A 25,914-nucleotide genomic window follows, 5' to 3' on the forward strand; every position below is an offset into this window, starting at 1 on the left:
ACCACTCAGTGGATTTGTAACTGGCTGACTGACCGAACCCAAAGGGTGCTCATCAATGGTTCCTCTTCATCCTGGAGAAGAGTGACTAGTGGGGTGCCACAGGGTTCTGTCTTGGGCCCGGTCTTATTCAACATCTTTATCAACGACTTGGATGATGGACTCAAGGGCATCCTGATCAAATTTGCAGATGACACCAAACTGGGAGGGGTGGCTAACACCCCAGAGGACAGGATCACACTTCAAAACGACCTTGACAGATTGGAGAACTGGGCCAAAACAAACAAGATGAATTTTAACAGGGAGAAATGTAAAGTATTGCACTTGGGCAAAAAAAATGAGAGGCACAAATACAAGATGGGGGACACCTGGCTTGAGAGCAGTACATGTGAAAAGGATCTAGGAGTCTTGGTTGACCACAAACTTGACATGAGCCAACAGTGTGACGCGGCAGCTAAAAAAACCAATGCAATTCTGGGCTGCATCAATAGGAGTATAGCATCTAGATCAAGGGAAGTAATAGTGCCACTGTATTCTGCTCTGGTCAGACCTCACCTGGAGTACTGTGTCCAGTTCTGGGCACCACAGTTCAAGAAGGACACTGACAAACTGGAACGTGTCCAGAGGAGGGCAACCAAAATGGTCAAAGGCCTGGAAACGATGCCTTATGAGGAACGGCTAAGGGAGCTGGGCATGTTTAGCCTGGAGAAGAGGAGGTTAAGGGGTGATATGATAGCCATGTTCAAATATATAAAAGGATGTCACATAGAGGAGGGAGAAAGGTTGTTTTCTGCTGCTCCAGAGAAGCGGACACGGAGCAATGGATCCAAACTGCAGGAAAGAAGATTCCACCTAAACATTAGGAAGAACTTCCTGACAGTAAGAGCTGTTTGACAGTGGAATTTGCTGCCAAGGAGTGTGGTGGAGTCTCCTTCTTTGGAGGTCTTTAAGCAGAGGCTTGACAACCATATGTCAGGAGTGCTCTGATTGTGTTTCCTGCTTGGCAGGGGGTTGGACTCGATGGCCCTTGTGGTCTCTTCCAACTCTATGATTCTATGATTCTAACTCTGAGACAGCTTCTTTAAAAGAGCATAACACTTGGTCTCTTGTGATGGGATGCTCTGATTCTGCTCATGACTGTGGCCTGATGGGAAGTCTTGCTTCTAAGCTTCGCTTCTGCACATGATGCTGCACAAACCATTCTAATACTAAGACATTTACTCATCACCTTAGAATGTTCAGTTCACATTGAGTTCAGGAAAAACATTGTACTTTGACCCGTTTTTAATGCATAGTTGATCACATCTAGGGAACGTGATTATTATGCTCCTTTAAGTTTCCTATATCAATCATTAGTAATTGTTTTAAGTCTTATTATATTAATCATTGGTTATAATTTAATTAGGAGGTTTTCATGCCTGTCTAGTTCTGTGCTCCCTTTCCCAGCCTCTAATCTATCGGTGATTAATGCCTATATGCAACCCTTTGCTTTGTACTTGTGTTAACCAATCAGCAACAATCACGTATGTGGCAATGCTGCAATATTCAATAAAAGGGACTCCCCGAGACATGCTCGAGAGATGCCTCCCAGATGACACTCGCTACCTGTCTGTCGTTATTTCAACCCAACATCTGGTGACCCCGACGTGATTGCCAGATCCCTTACGCAGCCAAGCCCCTGTGCTTCACTCGACTGGAAAAGTCTCAGCGTGTTAATTCGTGAGTATGGGGGGGGGAATTGACAAAATTCCAAAAAGAGCATGCCAAGGAGCTGCTCCATCTCGTTAGACAGCGGATGGCGGGTGCTCATATTTCTTTGAATGAAATTGAACAATTGTTATGTGAGATTGCTTGCCAATGTCCCTGGTATCCAGAATCAGGGTCTTTAGGGTCAGAGGCTTGGCAAAAGATCGGAAAAACCCTCTTTGCAGAACCGAGGGCACCGATTCATTGTCTGCTCACTTGGCAGAAGTGTGCAGATGCCGTCGCTAGATTAGGACCTCAGGCATCTCAGCCCCCGACGGCACCTGCTCTTTTGCCAGTTGCAGACAATCCTCCACCTTACCCTAAGATTTTACCTCCATCGCAACCATACCAACCCCTCCCTACGCCTCAGCCCACATCCACCCCCCATTCCTCCTTTGCCTGCCCCAGCCCCTGCGTGCTCTTCCACAGGAGCTGTACGCGCCACGCTTTCTCAAGCCAGGCAGCAGGGGCACCTCTCCCTGGAGGAGGAGGCTGGATGGGCTGGGGAAATGCCATCTGCTTTCCCTATCTCCTATACCAGGGGTCTGCAACCCGCGACTCCGGAGCCGCATGCGGCTCTTTTACACCTTTGCCGTGGCTCTGGGGCGGATACTAGCGAGGGGAGGAGGCGCATTGTGCGCCCTGACACTCCCCACTGTGGCGGGCGCTGTACTGGCTGTGACATCGCATGGGGGCGGTGCGTGCGTTAGTCACGCACCGTCCCGACGTTACCTTCCCTCCCGCTGTCAGATCGTGGCTCCGGAGATATATTTGTTTTAAATGTCGCAATGGTTTTGCGGCTCCCAGGGTTTTTTTCTTCGGAAATGGGTCCAAGTGGCTCTTTTTGTCTTAAAGGTTGCAGACCCCTGTCCTATACCAACCCAGGCACTGCGCAACAACAGATAATGTATGAGGCGCTTCCTTATTCTATTCTGAGAGAATTAAGGAAAGCCATTACTGATTCTGGCCTCAAATCTTCTTATGTGCTGGGGATGCTGGAGGGGATCGCAAATGGTTACACAATGCTACCTCAAGATTGGAAGGATTTGATGCGCATGCTTTTATCTCCTGCTCAGTATGTAGTTTTTGAAAGCGAATTTAAGCATAGCGCAGCAGCTCTGGCTGATCCACAGCATTCAGCCGCTCAACTCTTTGGTGCTGGTCTGTATGATACTATACCAGCACAGGCGCAATTGACACCTTTGCATTTTAGTCGCACCGCGACCTGCGTGCAACACGCCTTTCGGAAAGTCCCTGTCTCAGGGCAGCCACTGAGCTCCTTTGTTAATATTAAGCAACAGCATTCGGAGCCTTACCATCAATTTATAGATAGATTGAAAGAATCAATCGCCAGGCAGATAGATGACCCTACAGCCCAAAATGAATTGATAAAAAATTGGCTTTTAAAAATGCTAACACCGACTGCAAGAAGGCATTGCAGTCAGTTGTACACCGCCCCAAATATGACCTGGCGGATATGATTCAAACCTGTGCCGATATAGGAAGCCAGAGCCATGCGATGTCTTTGCTTGCCGGTGCCATCCAAGCTGGCAATAAGCCAACAGGCAACTGCTTCAACTGTAAGCGCCCAGGTCATTTTGCTAAACAATGCAGAGCCCCTGGCGGAGGAGCAAACAGGAATGGTGATGGCAACAGGGCTAAGCCTTCCAAAAAATGCCCAAAATGCGGTAAAGGCTATCATTGGACAAATCAGTGCCGGAGTTTGGGAAACTCCATGGTGGCCCCACTCTCAGGCCAGGAGAAATAGAGAGCCCTTTGCCGTCAATTACCACCATTGAAAGTTTTCCTAAGGAAACACCCTCTGATTTCACCATTGATTTAATTAATCAGGAAACCAAAGACGCTGTTTTACCTGGTGAAATTGTGCTCATGCCCACACAATTGGCAGGCCCACTACCACCTAAGGTCGCAGGCTTAATTTTACCCAAATTCTCTGCGGCCAAGGACGGAATCATGGTTATTCCAGGAGTCCTAGATCCTGACTATGTGGGCACAATCATGTTTCAACTTTGGAGCCATATGCCCATGCAGTTAAAAAAGGGTGAGTCTTGGGTGCATTTGGTAGTGCTCCCTTCTCATCCTACGGCTTCTATTATGGATAGTAATTTGCACCAGCTTTCTCCTCTCTCTCCGCAGCTATTAGCTGTAATCCAGAGGATCGGTGAACAGAAACTTCTTCGTAAGTATAAAATCAATGGCAAAGTTCTGGAAGGATTGATTGACACAGGCGCAGACATTTCTGTCATTTCCAGTAATTGCTGGGACCCCACGTGGCCCCTTCAGTCTGCCTCTGCAGTTTGGGGTGTGGGTGGACCTCAAACCTCTTCTAAAAGCGTACAGTGGCTGCCTGTTTCTCTATCCGATAGCTCTGAAACCATTGCATACATCCAGCCCTGTGTGCTGAAAATCCACCTTAATTTGTGGGGCAGAGACCTGCTGCAACAATTACAAGCTACCATTCAATTATATTCCAGCAAATATTAGCATGGCACACCTTGCTGCTTAAGCCGCTTGTCTATCATTTTACCCAAAAAGCATCATTTGTCCCGGTCTCGATATCGCCGCTCTGTGGAATTGACTAATGATTGTGATGATTCTGTTTCTCTCCCTAGCAGATCTGAATATATTTCTCTAGCTGTCTCTCTCTTAGGAGTCCCTGGATTGGCTGTACGGAATAGCAGGAATATTAACTCTTTAGCTTGCTCCGCAGCAAAAGCACTGAACTTTACCTCACAAGCTCTTCACCTTTTGAATAAAGAACAGAGTGAACTCCAGCATGGACTCTTACAGAATCGTGCCGCGATAGATTATTTGCTAATGCTTCATCATTATGGTTGTGAACAAGTGGATGGCATGTGTTGTTTCAATATTACTGACAATTCCAAAGCTATTCAAAAGCAAATCTCCCATTTGCAAAATCTCACACATCACATCAAACAGGACGTTGGACTTTCTGGCCTCTGGGATTCATTTACCCGGTGGCTCACTGCCTGGTTGCCAAATTTGAATTGGCTTCGCATTCTTTTTCAATATGCTATTATCATAGTATGTATATTAATTTTGCTATGTTGTTTCATCCAATGCATCCCTGGTCTCATACGCCTTTGGTCTCAGTGTTTTCATCCTCCTCAGCCACCTAATAAAGTCATTGCTGCCTACTTTGCGAAGTGGCAGCACCAACTGTAAACATTAGGGAGATGTGGACGGACTTATTTCGGGCATGCGCTCGCAAACCACGTATCCCGAAGTATTATTGTCCCACTCACCTTTAAATAAAAAAAGAAAGGGGGAGATGATGGGATGCTCTGATTCTGCACATGACTGTGGCCTGATGGGAAGTCTTGCTTCTAAGCTTCGCTTCTGCACATGATGCTGCACAAACTGTTCTAATACTAAGACATTTACTCATCACCTTAGAATGTTCAGTTCACATTGAGTTCAGGAAAAACATTGTACTTTGACCCGTTCTTAATGCATAGTTGATCACATGTACGGAACGTGATTGTTATGCTCCTTTAAGTTTCCTATATCAATCATTAGTAATTGTTTTAAGTCTTATTATATTAATCATTGGTTATGTCAGAGACTGCCTCCAGGTCCCAGCTCACAGAGGACCAACGCCAGCCAGTAGAACTGTACAAATGTCTTTATTGAAATATAGTTTCCATTTCCAAACCCTAGCGTGCGTCTCTACGTCTAGACCCTAGATCGGCGAAGCTCCATCTGAGTCTCCGCCCCCTGTACACCAGCTTAAGACTCTAGTCTTAACCCACCTCTTGCGTCTCTCCTTTCGCCTCTGGGTCCTACTACCCCCCGGGGTCCCTTCCTGCCTGGACGCTTCGGATGCGGACCCCTCGGACTCCTCCCCCTCCTTTCGGCGGGCTTTAGGACCTGGCTCCCTTTCCGGGCTGCTCATTGCGCCACCCTCTTGTACATTTGAACTTGGCGCGCGTGCGCTGTCTCCGACCCTCCTTTCGACCGTTTCCTCGCTCTCTGACGCAGGCGTGGCCAACCCCGACTCATGTCCTTCCGCTGATGGAGAGCTGCCTGGTGCCGATGCCTGGGACTCCTCCCCCCTACTGCTCTCCGGTGGGGAAGCTAGTCCCGATTTCCAGCTGCTGCTCTCTGAGTCCCCTCTGGCCCCTCCTTCCTGGGGTGTTCCCTTTGGCAACCCCCTAGCTCTGCCCACGGGAGCCCCTTTCTGTGAATCCTCCGATTCGCTGGAGAGACTTAGAGACCTCGGGCGGCTATCATCGCTAACTTCTCCCTCGGATTCCTCCCCATCGGTCTCTAATCCCTCCCTTTCCTGCCCCTCTGCTCCTGAGCCCCTGACAGGTTATAATTTAATTAGGAGGTTTTCATGCCTGTCTAGTTCTGTGCTCCCTTTCCCAGCCTCTAATCTATCGGTGATTAATGCCTATATGCAACCCTTTGCTTTGTACTTGTGTTAACCAATCAGCAACAATCACGTATGTGGCAATGCTGCAATATTCAATAAAAGGGACTCCCTGAGACATGCTCGAGAGATGCCTCCCAGATGACACTCGCTACCTGTCTGTTGTTATTTCAACCCAACAGTCTTTAGCTTTTTCAATTACTTCGGAGTTCTCAAAAAGATTTTCATTCATCCTCCATCTATATATACTTTGCACTTTACCTTTTATTTCTAAGACTATGGGGTTATGGTCTGCTAGAGTTCTTGGCTGTATTTCACATTTTGAAATTCTTGGAGTTAGGTACCTTGAGGTCCAGACCTGATCTATCCTCACCCAACTCTGGTGAGGTTCCGAAAAGAATGTAAATTGCTTTGTACTTGGATGTTTATCTCTCCAAACATCTATTAAGTCCAGATTTTCCACCAAATTGAACAAGGACCTTGGTAATTTCCCTTGATTACCTTTCTTCTTCTTTGTTAGCCTGTCCAATTCTGACTGTACCACTCCATTGAAATCTAATAAAATTATTTTTTGATCCTCTATTTCAATCAATCTCTCTTCCAATTTCCTATAAAACTCTGCCTTATTTGTATTTGGCGCATAAATGGCAACCACATTAAGTTTTTCACCCTGATGATCGATTTGTACCCCCAATATTCTCCCTTCCTCATCCTTACAAATTAATTTAGGTTCCCATTTTTCTTTGACATAGAGTACCACCCCTCTTTTTTTACTCACATCAGAATCAATAAATTCCACCCCTAACCTTTTATTTTTCAAAATATATTTGTGCTTTTTGGCAATATGAGTTTCTTGTAAACGAATTATGTCGAGATTTTTTTTCTTCAATACATTTTCAATTTTATTCCTCTTAGATTTCTCATTTAAACCATTCACATTCCAGGTTATTAATTTCAACGTCATTATTATTTAACCGAATTAACCGTAGTAACAAATTAAATTTGAGTGGTTCTGTCGCCTATGTCCTCCTCCTCCTCTTCTCCCACTTCTCTTTCTTCTGTTTCCTCCTCCTCTTCTTTTCCTCTTCTTTCTTTCTCTTCCTCTCTCTCCCTTTTCCTTCTTCTCTCCTCTAAATCTGAATCCCTTTCTCCAAATTTATCCTCTACCTTTCCAAGCTCCTTCTCGTATCTCCTTGAAAATTTCCTCACCTCTTGAATGTCCGTCAACCTGAATCTTTTATTTTTGTAATAAAAGGAGATCCCTTCCGGGAACTCCCACCTGTGTTGTATACCGTTTCTTTTCAAAACACTCACTAGTTGTTTATAGCCATCTCTCTTACATAAAAATCTGGTAGGAATTTCTTTGAAGATAATAATCGGCCTGCCATCAATTATCAACTTTTTTTGGTAACTTGTTTTCAGTATCGCATTCCTCATATCTAACAAGTAAAATATCACTAGACAATCTCCTGGTAGTTTCTTTGATTTAGCTTGTAAAGATCTTACTTTTATTCTAAATGCGTTTTCCACTGTATATTCAACTTCTTCTTCTTTCATGTCCAGCCAACTTGCCAGCTCTTTGATCATTTTAACTTTGATGTTCTCATTCATTTCTTCTCCTACTCCTCTAAATTTTACATTCATTTGCTTCTGCCTCATCTCCAACATGGCTAGACTGTCCCATACTTGGTCCTGACTTTTATTCAGGTCTCCTAACTCCTCTTTAATCTTATCTGTCTCTCTCTTGTTCTCCTTCCTTTTGGATTCTTTTAGTTGACTCTTCTATTGTCTTTGATCTAACTGTCAAGTCTTTGATTTTGTTTGAGAGTTCTCCTACTGCCCCTTCTATTTTTTTATCTAGCATTTCCTACACTTCTCCTAACTTCTTCTCTATATGTTGTTCACTTTGCTTAAATTCTTCCTTTATCTTCAACCACAAAATGTCCAAATCTTTAATTTCTTCTTGTTGGGATATTTTCCTTTCCCCCGGTGTTCCCCCTATCTTTTTGCCATTCTTTCCTGCCATTTTAAATCAATTTTCAAAATCTTTCAAAATTTCTGAATATTTTTGAAATTTTTCATAATTTTTCATAATTTTTCATAATCACTCAATTTCACCCCTAGGGGGCGTACAATCCCCCTCTAATGCCTTTTATATATGAAAGAAACCTATTGTCTATTATACCACAAGATGTCTCTCTTCAACTTCTTTCCCCAACACAATATTCATATACTTTTTTCTCAATTTCCTTAAATATCTCCACCAATTAACCAATTCTTGTGATTAAGCAAATTGATATAGATCAATACAGATTAATACACTTCCATCAACACATTTTTGGTAACCAGCAAATCAGTTAATCAAATAAATCAAATAAATCAATTTCAGTACTCTCACTCCAATTAATACAATTAATAATTTTCAACAATAGGGGTTTATAAGGTCTACTTAAGTTAATTCGCTTATAACTGATTTAGCTGAAATCCTCTTTTAGCCCCGTTTTCTTATCTTTTGATGTTTTAATTCAGTTAAGCAATAATTTTAAGCCACACGGGAAGCAGAGAGAGAGACATCCCATTACACAACAAAAGAGAAGCTAGTTAAAGCATCAATGACACACTGGTCAATAGATATAGGACACAATACAAGCCTAAGCCTCTGCAAGAAACTCTGGAAAAGAGATTTGAAATTTACCGTGTGTTATTCTCTGAAAGAGAACTATTTGAAAACGATTCATAGATGGCATTTAACTCTGAGCAGGTTGGCTAAGATGTGTAAAGTTGAATCAGATATGTGTTGGAAATGTAAAGAAATAGGAGGAACTTTTTTCATATGTGGTGGGCATGTAGAAAGGTAAAATAATACTGGGAAATGATTTATGATGAGTTGAAAAAAAATGTTTTTCTCATGACCTTTGTGCATTTTTTTTTTATTTTTTAAGAGGACAAATTGAAAAAGAAATTGTATGGCAAGTTGCAGAGGAATAAAAACTTGCATTTGGGGAAAAAAAAAAGAAAACCGGGGGTGGCCTCCTCCCATATATTATTGGGGGGGGGCAAAGACCCCAAGGCCTTTAAGAGTTAGTGCCTAGTCCCTACAGCCACAGGTCTCAGGAATGTTACAACATAAAAACACAAAACCGATGTTAATCAGCCAAAGGTGGAGATTTGTCTGGTTCCTAAAGATGTTTAATGGTTTTTCCGACCTTTGTATAGATTCTTTGATGGAAAGTGAGATTGGAGCTCCTCCAGAAGCTCTTTCCACATTCCGCACACTAATATGTTTTCTCCCCTGTATGAATTCTTTGATGCGAAGTGAGATTGGAGCTTCCAGTGAAGCTCTTTCCACATTCCACACACTGATAGGGTTTCTCCCCTGTATGAATTCTTTGATGGGTGGTGAGACTGGAGCTCTGACTGAAGCTCTTTCCACATTCCACACACTGATAGGGTTTCTCCCCAGTATGAATTCTTTGATGCGAAGTGAGAGAGAAGCTCTTCCTGAAGCTCTTTCCACATTCCACACACTGATAGGGTTTCTCCCCTGTATGAATTCTTTGATGGGAAGTGAGATCGGAGCTATTAGTGAAGCTCTTTCCACATTCCACACACTGATAGGGTTTCTCCCCTGTATGAATTCTTTGATGGTAAAGGAGACTGTGGCTGTGACTGAAACTCTTTCCACATTCCGCACACTGATATGGTTTCTCCCCTGTATGAATTCTTTGATGGAAAGTGAGACTGGTGCTCTGACTGAAGCTTTTTCCACATTCCACACACTGATAGGGATTTTCCCCTGTATGAATTCTTTGATGGGAAGTGAGATTGCTGCTGCGACTAAAGCTCTTTCCACATTCCACACACTGATAGGGATTTCCCCCTGTATGAATTCTTTGATGGGAAGTGAGACTGGCGGTCTGACGGAAGCTTTTTCCACATTCCACACACTGATAGGGTTTCTCCCCTGTATGAATTCTTTGATGGGAAGAGAGATGGGCTCTCTGACTGAAACATTTTCCACATTCCACACAATGATAGGGTTTCTCCCCTGTATGAATTATTTGATGGGAAGTGAGTTTGGAGCTATGAGTGAAGCTCTTTCCACATTCCACACACTGATAGGGCTTTTCCCCTGTATGAATTCTTTGATGGGAAGAGAGATTGGCTCTCTGATTGAAACACTTTCCACATTCCACACACTGATAGGGTTTCTCCCCTGTATGAATTCTTTGATGGGAAGTGAGATTGCAGCTCTTACTGAAGCTCTTTCCACATTCCACACACTGATAGGGTTTCTCCCCTATATGAATTCTTTGATGTGAAATGAGAGAGGAGCTGTGACTGAATCTCTTTCCACATTCCACACACTGATAGGGTTTCTTCCCAATGGGATTTCTTTGATGGGAAGTGGAATAGGAACTTTTCCCACATTCAAGATATTTATTCAGCTTCTGCATTGTGGGGATTTTGTTATGGTCACCCTTGTTCTTGATTTCCAGTCCATCTACAATGAAGAGAAATGGATTAGAGACTCAGGGAGAAATTAAGGAAGAATACTTGTTAACACTGGTAATAGAGGAATAACACAAGTGGGTTAGATGGATGGTTTTCTGAAGGGTTGGGTGCATTAATTAACGGGGATCAACCGACATCCTTAGGGGAACCTGTGATTCGATAAGCCTGGCTCTTCTCTCAAATGGATTTTGTTCGGCTCCATCATAGCATCCCTCCATTTCCAATGTCAGTCTTCTCTTTGGACAACCAAAGAATAACGGGAGGAGAAACAAAAAGTGAAAACCTGACAGAGGCTACTTCAACTTCCCTAACAACTCTGAAGTTTACAGTTAAAATGGCCTGGGGAGTTCAGACCAGGCTGATCCTTGTTTAGAAGCTGCAATATTGTAATCCCAGGTGTCCTAAGGGGGCCCTGTTGAGTTCTGTGGAAATATATGAGGTTCATCACAGAGAGCTGTTTTGAATTTAAAAACAGATATTCTGATTGCAAAGAGATCCTTACCAAGAGTGGCCACGATCCCATGATTCTCCTCCATGACATCTTTATGCAGAGCTCTCTGGTCAGGATCCAGCAACTCCCACTCCTCATCTGTGAAACGAACAGCAACATCTTCAAAGCACACTGGACCCTAAAAGAAAAAGGGAAATGTCCTCCTATGAGACAACAAAATTGTTCACCACCACGTCCTGATCTACGACATTGTTCTGCTCCTTGACCTCTGTCCCCACAAGGCAGCTTCCCCTGACCTGATCTGGATCCACAGCCACTGCTTCCTTTCTGTCCCCAAGAAAAGATGGATGAAGAGGTCTTGCGGGCATCATTCTGTCACCTGCAAGAGGAAAAAGGTAAGGGGGAGGCCCAGAGTGCCTGCTTCTCTCACAGGTGAATCAGGGCATCAAAACTACACAGGGGCCTTTGAGAAATAATAATAATAATAATAAATTTTATTTATATCCCGCCCTCCCCAGCCGAAGCCGGGCTCAGGGCGGCTAACAACACTAAAATAGTGCAACAATTATAAAAACATTATAAAAATTAATTAAAATCAAAATTGATGGCAACCATAAACTCAAGTTTTGTAAAGATTGCCAAAGGAGGGAGTCAGGCTGCGCCCTGACCAAAGGCCTGGCGGAACAGCTCTGTCTTGCAGGCCCTGCGGAAAGATGTCAAGTCCTGCAGGGCCCTTGTCTCTTGTGACAGAGCGTTCCACCAGGTTGGAGCCGCAGCCGAAAAAGTCTCATCTGCTGTGTGCATTTGGATATTTGGGTGCATTTCAGATGTTAGTTGTGAAAAAATATATCTCCCCTCCTCTGGGCTCTTAGCCCCAACTATCTCCCCCAATAAAATATGAAAAGAACCCACAGATGAGTTGGAAAACTAACAGAATGAGACTAAATGGAGAAAAACCACCTTCCTCCTTACCCAGTGGCCTCTCTCTGGTGTCCAACGGAGGCCTCTCTGCCTCACAGGAATCCAGGTCCATTTTTGCAAAGAGAACCTTTCCCTGAAAGAGAAACAAGGATTCAAAACAGAGAATGACGAGAAGGATTATTAAATGAATGTCAGGGCCAAAAACTTGAAGGGTGTTAGATCTCATTTCATGGATGCCTTGCAGAAAAAAATGGGCCATCACCAGAACATTATGGGATGTTTTCTGTCCTGTTTGGAGCCCCTTGGGAGTATCCAGAGGAAAGTCTCTCTCACCTGCTTTCTCTCCTCTGCCTGACTCAGGAGGAAACCTTCGGCCAGGGCCACCGCCTGGGAACTGGTCTCCGCTCCACAGTCCCTCACCCAGCTCTCCATCTCCGGAGGAAGGACAGCTAGGAACTGCTCCAAGATCACCAGGTCCAGCATCTCAGCTTTCGTGTGCCTTTCTGGCTTCAGCCACTGACGGCAAAGGCAGTAGAGTCGGCTGCAAACCTCTCGGGGTCCTTTGGCCTCCTGGCAGCAGAACTGCAACTGCTGGCTCTGCACCTCTGAGCAGAGGGTGTCCTCCTCACCCAGGATCTTCTGCACAGAGTTTTCCCAGAATTCCCCACTGCTCCCAGTTTGGTTGCCATGGCCTCTTCCTGTTCCAGGGCCAGCTGAGCCTCGGTCATCCATCTGTGCTCTCAGGAATCCCCTGAGAGATCGAAAGGAACCCTTTGGTCTTCTGCCAAGTTCTGTCTGTCGTAGTGAAAAGCTTTAGGAAATCCTACAAAGCAAATACATTGTTCTGCTATAAAGTTTATACACCCTCCTCTCTCTCTTTTCCCCCTTACCACCCAAGAATCCTGCAAAATTCCTTTGTCAATAAATACAGTACGGGGGGGGGGCATTTCAGATTTTTTTGGCAGCAATGCCAAAATTGTTAGGAAACCAGACAAAGAGGCAGAAGAGTCTACCAGCACCAACAAGAGTAACGTAAAACCTCAGGGGGAAAATGTTAATCCACCAACTTTCTCAAAGTTGCAGTGAGAACATCCATGGCTGGAGATGTTCTCTGATGTTTCGGTATGCCCTGACTGCCAAGAATTTGCCTGGGCCGAGGACACAGGTTTTGTGAGAGGCAGAGCAGCATAAAGGAATGAAACAGGGAGTATATATTTATATTCTGCTTTTGAAATTTTGTAGATGTGTTGAATGTGCCATTTTTGTGATCTGGAAGGAAGTGGGTGAAATCTAAGAGGAGTCAGTCAGTGAATAAAATTCTCAGGCTCCTTTAAGACCAGATGCGCTGAGTCCATGTTCTCTGCTTATGGTGATGTTTTATTCTCTGGGCTTGGTCTGACTTACATGTGAAACCCATTTCCAGATTGTTTTATTTAATGCTTAGACGTGTTGCAAACTGCTATGATTTTAGCATAAAGCAGTATAGGAATGAAATAATGATGATAATGAATTGCATTTTTCTTACCTTTTAGGATAATTAAACAGGCTGTGTCTGCTACTCACCAAGAAGTTGGTCATGCTAAATCTGCCAGGTCAAATCCTAGGTCAATCCCAATGGCACAGGCAATAAAAGCAAGGGAGAGTGATTTGCACATTGCACTTTTCGTTGCAGGACTTCCCATTGTAGCCTTATTGGAGTTCACCGATTGGGTCTGCGTTGCTCCGGGACAGGAGGAAGGAAGTCAAAATGACACCGAGTTGGTTCAAAGAAAGAGTTTATTATGCTCTCCGGATAGCAGAAGGCACTTGCGTGGTGAGTCCACAGCAAGTCCAAAGAAATGACAAGTTTCATGCAGTTTATATATCTTCCAGACACCCTCTCCCTCCTTCCAACCACGTCAGCCTATGTATGCAGGTTGACATCACATATGTTCCGGCTCTGGTACTCTCAACCATAAAAGGATCTTCCTTCCTCTACTTCTGACCATAAAAGGATCTTCCTCTTCCTACTCTGGGGAAGAGGTAATAATCTCCGGGAACACACTCTGGCATTTGTTCCCGGACTTGGGTTTCTGTGTCAGAGTGTCTCCAGGACGTAAGATAAAGCACATATGTGTCTTCTCTCTGTTCTGTTCTACTACTGGTACAGTGAAGGCCATAGTTGCCATCACAACTGATAAAGGAGAGGGCTCTCAGCACTTGTCTATACAGCCGGGCTTTATGCATTGAGCTCAGAGCTCGAGTTAATGGATTTTAGCTAAGGAAAAATAGGGATTTTGGTGCAGTTTCAAACTGCCTGCAGTCAGTTTTGGGTTTGGGAAACCCATTCCTTCATTCCCTCCTCTTCTTTTGGACAGCCTTACGACTCGTCCCAAGGCACTGGCTGGTATTCTCATGTCAGTGCTATAATCTGGGGCCGAATCATTCGTGACATTTAGGCAAGGAAGAAGGGCTACCCCTATGCTATCCATATAATCAGTTATCAGTAATCAATATATTCATATATGCTCACACATAATCAAGGCTTACAGTATTTTATAATCCATTTTGAATCAAGGGAAGCTGTGCCTTAGCTAACTGCATATTGCTTGAAACAGCAAAGTTAGGAGCCGACCTTTCCCCTACAAACATCCGTGTACCCTGGACAAGGGGAAGACGTGAATCAGAGATTCTGGTACAAAATCCCCTCAGATACAGGCTAAATTAATCCACAGAACAGGAAGAGGGAAACCGCAAAATCTCCAAATTCCCTGTCCTGTCATAACTAGGGGAGAGGTTAGACAGAGCGTCACTGCAAGCATCGGAAAGCAGAACTAGAACTCCGTGCTTGACCAGTGCTTGACCAGGAGCTGGTAGCGTGACAAGAAGCTTGCTAATTGGCTAATTCTTTGCTGACAATATCGTGAATCCCTCATGGTTGTCTCATGATCTATGATTTGCTGTGATCTGCTCGGGTATAAGACCTCTGGATTTCTGTTAATCAGGGTCCCAGTTCCTTTTTGGAAGAGATTCCAAACTGGGTCCTTATTGCCTGGCAATAAACTTCACCTTCTTATTCTCCATTACTGAGTCTGCCTGATCCTTATTTAACACCAAGCAAGTACCTGCTTACATTCACATGGTTCAACATCATTTTACGCATCATAGTTTGCAAGCATTGCATTAAGCAGGGTATACAGGAGCAGAAAAGAAGCAATATTAGCAAGGGGCCTATTAACATAATTAAAAGTCCTCTAAGCCATCCAAGGTTCGGAAGCCACTCAGTCAACCAAGACATGTCCCATCTGTTCCAGGTTTAGACAGGTACATGGGCTACTTTCTCTACTTCTGCTGCCAGGTGTCAAAAAGCTTCACCATGGTCAGAGATGTTAAAGCAACAGGCTCCTTCTGTCAAATTTAACGCAGCCCAAAATCCAGCGGAACCCAAAATTGGGGCCGTAACTGAGGGCTCATTCCAAGGCACAGGGAGGAGGGGTACTCCTCCCAAAGCAACTGTAGGTCACAGAGTGCAAGAGGTTTTGGGTGCAGACCGTGCAGTTGGTTCGGTTTTGCAGAATTTCTGCGTGTTGCAGGCACCCCATTCTCTCCCATAGGTGGTAGCGTAACCAGGTTAAGAGTCTCAGTAATTCGCAGCTGCAACCGCGGGTGCATGGGCAGTATAAGTCAGCTGCTAGGCGCTTCATCACCTCTGCTTAGGATAGAAAAATAAGTTCCTTTCATGTCCACCAATGCTGGCACAGCATGAGGAGTGACGCACGTAGTTTCTTGTCCAAAGGTGAACCTGTCAGTTCTCTTTTAGTCAGAGTGGCAGTTGCCACTACTGCTCACATGCAGGGAGGCAAACCTTGTTCCGTAGTGGTTAATTTTTCAGACAAATAGGCTATGGGTTGGTCATCATCAGGGTCTAAAAATTACCTTGATAAAATTACCTTGATAAAAACATATTTCGCCATGTGCAAATGGCTTTAGATACCTACTAGGTCCACAAATCACCATACAGCATATATTCAACACACACAAAAAACAACAATTTGAGCCCAACAAAGGACTGCTGGACATCCAAAGGGCCCCATTACCCCATTAATGCCTTCTGCTCCTTCAGCCAATTCCCCCATCCCTGTACTCTGCTGCCCTCAGGACCAAAGGCGCTACACCCACTTTATCACTATATGATCTTATATCCTGAAGCACCCTTTTGTACTGTCCTTTTGTCCACTTCACCTCCTTTTCTTAAGTCCTTTCTAAATTATTCAATCCCAACATCATTCCATCCCCCTTCTCATCCTCTCTCTCTCTCTCTCTCTCTCTCTCTCTCTCTCTCTCTCTCTTTGTGTGTGTGTGACACTGACACAAAGATGAAATACATTAACAAGGTAACACAGGTGATGATCTGGCATCTGAAATCATTTACACAAACAGAAAGCTTAAAAACACATTTAAAAAAACATGTACCAGATGCTGGCTCTTCTCTAGGGTTAAATGTGATTGTGGAATATACACACACAAGGGTACCTATGCAACGGAGTCAATAAGAAACAAACTTTTAACAAAAATATTAAGATACCAGGTAGCTCAAAGCACAGTGAATTGATGACATTCAAATTCTGAAACCAGTACATGATTACATGATTGTTTTGGTAATTGAAACCTTCCCACCTTTAACATGAAAATTTGACCTCATGAGCAACTCATGTCACTTTTAATGTTAAAGACCAAATAATCCATATATATATATATATTTGTACTCTGCAAGATTCTAGGTGTTTTAAGGTCTTGAATTGAATAGATATGCAAAAAAATTGGTGTTAAAAGTTGAGTTGCAACCTTTCAAACTGTTATCAGATGGTTTTTATAAGAAAATTGAGCCACACAGCAGGTGGAACTTAACTTATTGTTGTACCATAATTATAACTGAACCACTGTCCCAAGTCAATTAAGTACGTGAATATGTATATCAAGATTACATTATTTGCAGATAAATAATAGATAATAATAGGGGAAAACTGGGAAGGACTGTCCTACAGTTTATTCAAAAGGTCAATCAACTTTCAAATGCAGCCCAACAGAACCCCCTTTCGCAGTGAATATTCAGAATTTAAAACAGAAGCATATCTTAAGAGGCAAAGGTAGAATAATCACGGTAATATGCTACCTTCCGAGAGGATCTCATTCTTTTGTGATTTAATCTCTGCTTGCAAATTGTGTGTATATTCAGAGAGGTATTAGAAGAAGGAAGGTATTATTAGGAAATAGATATATCCCTGTGCCCAAATGATGCAGGTAGGGCTGTGGGGGGACATGGGGCCTTGGAATGAGTCCTCAGTTACGGCCCTGATTTTGGGTTCCGCTGGATTTTGTGCCACGTTAAAATTGACAGAAGGAGCCTGTTGCTTTAACATCTCTGACCATGGTGAAGCTTTTTGACACCTGGCAGCAGAAGTAGAGAAAGTAGCCCATGTACCTGTCCAAACCTGGAACGGATGGGACATGTCTTGGTTGACTGAGTGGCTTCCGAACCTTGGATGGCTTAGAGGATTTTAATGATGTTAATAGGCCCCGGGCTAATCTTGCTTCTTTTCTGCTCCTGTATACACTGCTTAATGCAATGCTTGAAAAAAATGATGCGTAAAATGATGTCATGAATGATTCGGCCCCAGATTATAGCACTGACATGAGAATACCAGCCAGTGCCTTGGGACGAGCCGTAAGGCTGTCCAAAAGAAGAGGAGGGAATGAAGGAATGGGTTTCTGTGTAGTAAGTTTTAAAACTGTCTCAACCCCCCCTTTTTTGTTCTTTCAAAAGAGAGCACTTTTAAATGCGTAAAACTTGAACTGTTCAGCAAAACCATAATAAGGACACAACTGCATAAACAGTTCTCTCCTTTATCAATCACGGCAAGGGATGGCCTTGACTCTTCAGGGGAACAAAGAAAACACGTCAGAACTTTATCTTATGTGCTGACCACAAAATACGCACAAGACCAATGTCTGGGGAAAACGCCAAAAGCGTGTTCCCGGAGATTATGATGTCTTCCCAGATAAGAGTAGGAAGATGAAGATCCTTTTATGGTCAGAAGTACAGGAAGGAAGAGCCTTTTATGGTTGAGAGTACCAGAGCAGGAACATATGTGATCTCAACCTGTATACGTAGGCAGACGTGGTTGGGCTCCTAGGGGAGGAGTGAGAGGGTGCCTGGAGGATATATAAACTGCACGAAACTTGTCATTTCTTTGGACTTGCTGTGGACTAATCACGCAAGTGCCTTCTGCTATTCGGAGAGCAGAATAAACTCTTTCTTTGAACCAACTCGGTGTCATTTTGACTTCCTTCCTCCTGTCCCGGAGCAACGCAGACCCAATCGGTGAACTCCAATAAGGCTACAGGGGAAAAGGCCCACGTGAAAAGCGCTCAGTGATTTGGCCTGAGGAAATATTCCCATTTTAGGAATATTGTGCTTCACATTGTGCTTCACAGATCTGGACTTAGGTGGCTGCCCTGCCCTTGATGTCGTCTTCCTCAAAGGGTTAACTTCCTGCCCATGAGGAGATGGCCAAGAAATTATCCCAAATCACCAAACACTCCAACATTTATCCAGTCAAAACAGGGACGTCCTACTCCAGAAGAAGAAGAAGAAGAAGAAGAAGAAGAAGAAGAGGTGTTAAGTTGTGGGTGAACATATCAGATGACACAGCAATTCTTCAAACAGCTCTTGTTTATTCACAGGCCAGAACAGAACTGAACTGAAGGGTTCAGCCAGCCTGCTTATATAGAGCTCCAGTACAACGCAACTGTAACCACTTTCTGTAACTATCCAATCACTGAACGTCACTTTCAATCCCTTATTTGCATATGTGGACCTGAGTGAAAACTATCTACAGTATCCCCCTGCTGGCCCAGGGTGAGAACTTCAGTACATAACAATAATAATAATATTACATTCCCACTGGTCTGACTGGGCTGCCCAAGCCACTCTGGGCGGCTTCCAAAATTTATAAAAACATATTACTTTCCTATAGAGGGCTGCCTTCAGACGGCTCAAGGGTTGGATAACTCCATACCCTCCAATCCAAGGGGAAAGGGGGCATCCTAAGCAAAAGAGGGACATTCGGGCATCAAATCAGGAACTGGGAAGCCTTCTCTAAATCCAGGACTGTCCCTGTGAAATAGCAAGGAGAGACAAGAAGGCCTTCTTAAACGAACAATGCAAAGAAATAGAGGAAAACAACAGAATGGGAAGAACCAGAGATCTGTTCAAGAAAACTGGAGATATGAAAGGAACATTTTGTACAAAGATTACCATAATAAAGGACAAAAGTGGTAAGGACCTAACAGAAGCAGAAGACATCAAGAAGAGGTGGCAAGAATACACAGAGGAATTATACCAGAAAGATATGGATGTCTCGTACACCCCAGGTAGTGTGGTTGCTGACCTTGAGCCAGACATCCTGGAGAGTGAAGTCAAATGGGCCTTAGAAAGCACTGCTAATAACAAGGCCAGTGGAAGTGATGATATTCCAGCTGAACTATTTAAAAGATGATGCTGTTAAGGTGCTACACTCAATATGCCAGCAAGTTTGGAAAACTCAGCAGTGGCCAGAGGATTGGAGAAGATCAGTCTACATCCCTAGCAAGGTTATGCTTAAAATTCTACAAGGCAGGCTTAAGCAGTATGTGGACCGAGAACTCCCAGAAGTGCAAGCTGGATTTAGAAGAGGCAGAGGAACCAGAGACCAAATTGCAAACATGCACTGGATTATGGAGAAAGCTAGAGAGTTCCAGAAAGACATCTACTTCTGCTTCATTGACTATGCAAAAGCCTTTGACTGTGTCGACCACAGCAAACTATGGCAAGTTCTTAAAGAAATGGGAGTGCCTGATCACCTCATCTGTCTCCTGAGAAATCTCTATGTGGGACAAGAAGCTACAGTTAGAACTGGATATGGAACAACTGATTAGTTCAAAATAGGGAAAGGAGTACGACAAGGCTGTATATTGTCTCCCTGCTTATTTAATTTATATGCAGAATTCATCATGCGGAAGGCTGGGCTGGATGAATCCCTAGCCGGAATTAAGATTGCCGGAAGAAATATCAACAACCTCAGATATGCAGATGACACAACATTGATGGCAGAAAGTGAGGAGGAATTAAAGAACATTTTAATGAGGGTGAAAGAGGAGAGTGCAAAATATGGTCTGAAGCTCAACATCAAAAAACGAAGATCATGGCTACTGGGCCCATCACCTCCTTGCAAATGGAAGGGGAAGAAATGGAGGCAGTGAGAGATTTTACTTTCTTGGGCTCCATCATCACTGCAGATGGTGACAGCAGTCACGAAATTAAAAGACGCCTGCTTCTTGGGAGAAAAGCAATGACACACCTAGACAGCATCTTAAAAAGCAGAGACATCACCTTGCCGACAAAGGTCCATATGGTTAAAGCTATGGTTTTCCCAGTAGTGATGTATGGAAGTGAAAGCTGGACCATAAAGAAGGCTGATCGCCGAAGAATCGATGCCTTTGAATTATGGTGCTGGAGGAGACTCTTGAGAGTTCCATGGACTGCAAGAAGATCAAACCTCTCCATTCTTAAGGAAATCAGCCCTGAGTGCTCACTGGAAAGGACAGATCCTGAAGCTGAGACTCCAATACTTTGGCCACCTCATGAGAAGAGAAGACTCCCTGGAAAAGACCCTGATGTTGGGAAAGATGGAGGGCGCAAGGAGAAGGGGACGACAGAGGACGAGATGGTGGGACAGTGTTCTCAAAGCTACCAGCATGAGTTTGACCAAACTGCAGGAGGCAGTGGAAGACAGGAGTGCCTGGCGTGCTCTGGTCCAGGGGGTCACGAAGAGTCGGACACGACTGAACGACTAAACAACAACAAAACTCTCCCAAGATGTCCAAAAGTATACCAGATATTTGTTGGAGATGTGGCGAAACAGGCGGTACCATGTTTCACATATGGTGGTCCTGCAGGAAGGTGAAAGGGTTTTGGAATGATATATATTCAGAACTAAAATAAATGCTGAATGTAAATTTCCTCAAAAAACCAGAATCATTCTTCCTGGGCATTACAGGCACTGACATTCCTAAGGGTATAAGAAAAGTGTTTCTGTATGTAAGAGCAGCCGTGAGGGTTTTTATTGCGATGTATTGGAAAAATGACAAACTCCCTACCAGGGCTGAATTGTTATTGAAATTGACAGAATATGCGGAGTTAGCCACCCCCCCTTTCTGAAAGAATCAGAGACATGCCTAGACAGGAGTTCGTTCTAGAATGGGACAATTTCAAGAAATATCTGAAAAGTAGCTGTAATAGCCTAAACACGGTAGTAGCCTTTGAATGATTTCTGTAATTCATACATATTAAGGAAAATGATATCGATACAGAAAAGATGGTTTTACAAAATAACAAAGACAAAATTATGCAATGTTTATTAAAAGGGAAAAAATATGGAGAGGATGGGAAGTCACAGGTTTGGGAAGAAAACACATAATCAAAATTATATGTATCTTTTGTGACCATTGATACCTTCATTGTATTAATAGAAATGATTATGATTGAATGCTGTACATATATAAGAAACGAACAATAAAGCATTAAAAAGGAAAGGACCGGGGAGGGAGGGGCCTTGGCTCTGGAGGACCTGGCCCCCCCTAGCTTCCTGTCCTCTCTAGGAAGGCAGCTCAGTTCCCTTTAACCCTTGCCAAGCCGAGCGCGCCCAGCTCTCCCCTCTGCGTTTTCCTCTCTTGCGCGCATTGCACGCTTCCAGAAAGAGAATAAAGTTATTCCAGAAAGAGAATAAAAAAGCAGCAAACACACCCAGGCCCCAACCGGCGCTGCATCTTCACAGCAGGATCAGGCCACGACCAAGAGCCCTGGCTTCCTCCAAAAAGCCTAGAACTGTACAGTGGCATCTCAGGAGGTCTGTTCTTAACCTGAAACTGTTCTTAACCTGAAGCACCATTTTAGCTAATGGGGCCTCCTGCTGCCACCGCGCCAACGGAGCATGAATTCTGTTCTCATCCTAAAGCAAAGTTCTTAACCTAAAGCACTATTTCTGGGTCTGTAACCTGAAGCGTATGTAACCCGAGGTACCACTGTACTTTGCTAAGGATGCTGAGAGTTGCTAGGAGACACCCCCTCCCCCAGGGATCCCTAGGAATGGGAGCTCAGTCGGGGGGATGGGACGGAGAGAGAGGGTCTCCCAACCACTCTCAGCACTGGGGGGGGGGGGGCTGCCTCTTTCACCCCCAGCCCAGGTTTGCTTCCTTCCCAGCAGGTCCTCTCCTGCCTTGGATGGTGAGACCTTCCCTGATTCTCAGCAGGGCTTTCTGTTCAGTCCCCAAAGATCCTCTGGGGGCTTGCATGTCTGAATGGGCGCAAGTGTGCCAGCCAGGATCAGGCCAGAGGGTCCCTCTTGCGTCCAGCCTCCTCTGACCACAGGGCAGGCTGGTGCCTCTCCTGCCTTGCGCCCCTGCAGGACTGGAGCACAAGAGCCAAGCTCTCCTCCTGGGGGATTCAGGAGCCCCCACCGCCCTCTCCTCCTCCTCCATGAACTGGCCCCATCCTCTTTCAAGTCACCCGGGTTGGTGGCCCTCCCTGGCTCCTGTGGGAGGGAGTTCCACAGTTCAACTCGGCACCTCCATCTTCCAAAAGGATTTATTGATTTATTGCGTAAGTCCAGGTTGTTGTTGTTTTCCATTTCCTGCATTTATCTATTAGCCAAACGTCTCTGTCTGGCTGCAGCCTATGCTAATAGACGTGGCTGATTCCTAAATCTGAAGGGAGTTTATTTGAGTGCCTCTTTTCCCCTGACACACAGACGCCTCCTCAAAGGGGCAAGCAGCGCATTTATACTGTTGCAGGAATTTACGTATAGGTGGTAGTGGTGGAGTTTTGCCCCTCCAGCAGATATCATGCACATGCAGCCCACCACCAAAATCAGCCCCATCACTTTTGTGACTTGGCCCACAAAACACTTCATCACCGTTTCTTCCTATCCATTCAAAGGGCCTCTGCTGCACAATACCAAATGTAAGAATTCACTGATCAATGTATATCTGTACTGGCTCACTGGGGAAACTATACAGACATGTGAGCTCAGCTACTCAGCAGCCCCTCTACCTGAGGGATAATCCCTGGCATCCTGATACCTGAGTGCCAGACAGGTAATGATGAAGACAAAAGGGTGTGATTCACTTGGCTGGGAAACAGGGAAATGTAAATATCTCTTTTGCTACACTGGATGGGTGTTTGGTGGAGGGCAAGGAGAACCATGGGGCAGGGTCCAGGATGCTCATATTACTGCCACCAGACCTCCCCTTTCATGATGTAACCATGATGTATGAGTGATGTAGTTTGAGGGGGTGTAACATGGGGATTAGCAGCTAATAAAAGTTTTGGTTCTCTTTTGTTTGGGGCTTCCATCTTGTTCCACCTTGTGGCAGGTGGGAGTCCTGTCGCGACAGTCTTCAATCAAGACCAAGCCGACTGGCTGCCGTTTTGGTCTGGTATTCCTGCCTGGTCTCCTTGTTTTTTGTCCAAGGGAAGCCTAAGATTTCTCCGTTAACAATACAAATGCAGACTATACAGTACTGTGGTTGCGGACCTCGTGCGATTTCGCCCCTCCCTGGCAGGACCCCCTGCTCCCAGGGGCTCCCCCCCCACATGAGCCACCCTCCCCTGCAGCCCTGCGACCCCCCCTTCTCCCCACTGCACCCTCTGGGGGGGGGGGAGGAAGAAGAGACTCACCAGATCCCCGTGGAAGAGAACAATGCAGCATTTGCAATAGCAGAATGCAACCCCGCCCCCCCCCAACGCTTGCAGGAAGGGGAGGGAGGGGCTTTTCCTCTGGAGGACCTGGCCCCCTTTACTTCCTGTCCTCTTTAACCCTTGCAAAGCCGAGTCCACCCTGCTCAGCCCTCTCTGCCTTTTCTCTCCTGCATTGCACAATCCCAGAGATGCTCCTTTTGAGGGGACGCTCTTGGTTGGTCTGTGATCCGCTCCCTCCCTTGGCCAGAAACTGGAGGAAGAGGTTGCAGCGAAAAGGGGTTTGCAGGAAGCAAGGAACCTCATCCTAGAATGGGAGGGAGCCCTGAGGGTCATCTATTCCAGCCCCCCTGCAGGGCAGGAAGCTCAGCCACAGCATCCAACCTCTGCTTAAAAACCTCCAAGGAAGGAGAGTCCGCCATCTCCCAAGGGATTCTGCTGCTCTTCCCGTCAGAAGGTTCTTCCTGCTCTTTAGGCAGCAGAAACTGCTTTCTGGTCCTCTGGGTCCCTTCTTCTGGGTGCTCCCTCCCCTCTAGGGCAGGAGAAAACAAGCTGGCTCCCTCTTCCATGGGTCAGCCCTCCAGATATTGGGAGGTGGCTCTCAGGTCTTCCATCCATCCTGTTACAGAGATTACGGAGGTGGGGGGGCAGTTAAAGTTGTTAACTGTTACAAATATTATGCATAAAGGTATTCCTTCGACTTGATAGCTCAGGGAAGTTACCTAGCTTTAACAATCATATAAAATCAACTCCTTTGCCAGTTTCCTCCATTTCAACACTATTTTGCCCTTGGAAAAAGGACTCTTTTCACTGCCACCTCCCCAAGCGTGGAGACATTTATAGACACCTCCTACCCCAGGAAGTGCCCAGAGGAGACAATTGCTGAGCTGATTGTTGGCCAAGGCAAGCCTAATCCCACCACCAGACCTACCAAGGGGTCCAGACATGCAAAGGAAGTTCTATTGTGCTTTGGGTGGTGGGACTTCAGAGGTGTTTGCCTAGGCTCATCTTATACCTGAGTCTTGCCCTGCCATTTCTGCTTATGCTAATCTTGTACCAAGGACTTGTCTGGACATCTTTGCCAAGGTTAAACTAGTGCAACCCCTGTCTACCCCTCCCCTTTTGGGACATATCAGTGATGTAGGAATGATGTAGCAATGAAGCTGTACGAACTGTATTCTGGGATATGGTGGGAAAGTTTTAAAAGTCCTTGTCACCCCATCCTTGGGGTTCAAAATTCCTCTTCGAACCTGTTGCGCAATAAACTTTGGTCTACAGCTATTTGCTCCGGTTGGTGGCTGGACTCCTTCCTTTATTCCGCAGGGACCCGTGGTCTCTGCCCGACCAGCTGGGGGACTGAGCAGCCTCGCACCTAGATTTTTTCCGTAACAAGCCAGATCTCAGCTGAGGGAGGAATAAGAAGACATGCTGTTCCTGCCTCTCCTGGGAATGGAGGCCCCACATCCCCCCCCAATAAATATCCCTGCGGGTTTTTAGCTGCCTTTCAGTTCCTTACACCTCTTAGTCCAGGACAACTTGGCCACAATAAGGAAATTTTGCCTTTGGTACGACTATTTTCCACTCACCCATTTCCACTTATGGTGACTGTTATGTACTGAGTTGAACAGGATCCAAAATGCAGCAGTCTGATTGGTCCTAGAACAATAGAATTCAGAATGCAGCAGTCTGATTGGTCCACAGGAGCCACCCAATCCATCTCCAGGTGGAAGTGAATCCACAACCTGATTGGCCTACAGGAGAATCCCGGAATTAGCCAATCACGTGGGGCCCATTGTGTAAATAATGTATATAAAGCAGACATTCTGGGGGAACTTCCATTCCTCCTCACCACTATGAGCTGAATAAAGAGCATGAAATCCACTCTCGACTCCAAGTATATTTCAGTGACCAAGTGTCCAGCTTGGCAGTGGACAGTCCTCTGTTTGAAGGGCTATCCCAGGCATGGCCAATCTAATGATAAAGAACCACTGGGAAGGAGAACATCAGGGACCTTGAAGATGCCCATCCACAGCTGCACTGGGACAGTAGACCGAGCAGAGAAGCACATTGGTCACCTAGTCTCTCCCACTATGG

The 25,914-nt window shown here is 45.0% G+C and overlaps 1 protein-coding gene across 4 annotated transcripts in view; it reads right to left on the reverse strand.

Annotated features, from left to right (window-relative positions):
* Positions 1 to 7,237: 7,237 nt before the first annotated feature.
* The window catches only part of LOC310705090 (uncharacterized protein), a 271,846-nt gene continuing 253,169 nt past the window's right edge, over positions 7,238 to 25,914 (reverse strand). Inside the window, exons 1-6 of one of the 4 annotated variants that reach the window (XM_083499504.1) lie at positions 23,803 to 23,911; positions 12,381 to 12,870; positions 12,099 to 12,180; positions 11,423 to 11,505; positions 11,178 to 11,304; positions 7,238 to 10,664 (exon numbers count right to left, since the gene is read on the reverse strand). In XM_083499504.1, coding sequence (XP_083355630.1) covers positions 9,436 to 10,664; positions 11,178 to 11,304; positions 11,423 to 11,505; positions 12,099 to 12,180; positions 12,381 to 12,779 — 1,920 coding nt within the window. In that variant the 5' untranslated portion in view covers positions 12,780 to 12,870; positions 23,803 to 23,911 and the 3' untranslated portion in view covers positions 7,238 to 9,435. Of the gene's footprint in view, positions 10,665 to 11,177; positions 11,305 to 11,422; positions 11,506 to 12,098; positions 12,181 to 12,380; positions 12,871 to 13,572; positions 15,610 to 23,802; positions 23,912 to 25,914 lie in introns of those variants that run through there. The other 3 variants (XM_083499505.1, XM_083499506.1, XM_083499507.1) reach the window with 3 other exon arrangements.

Source organism: Podarcis liolepis (assembly GCF_965112155.1).
Source record: "Podarcis liolepis genome assembly, chromosome: 4".
Taxonomy (NCBI): Eukaryota; Metazoa; Chordata; class Lepidosauria; order Squamata; family Lacertidae; genus Podarcis; species Podarcis liolepis.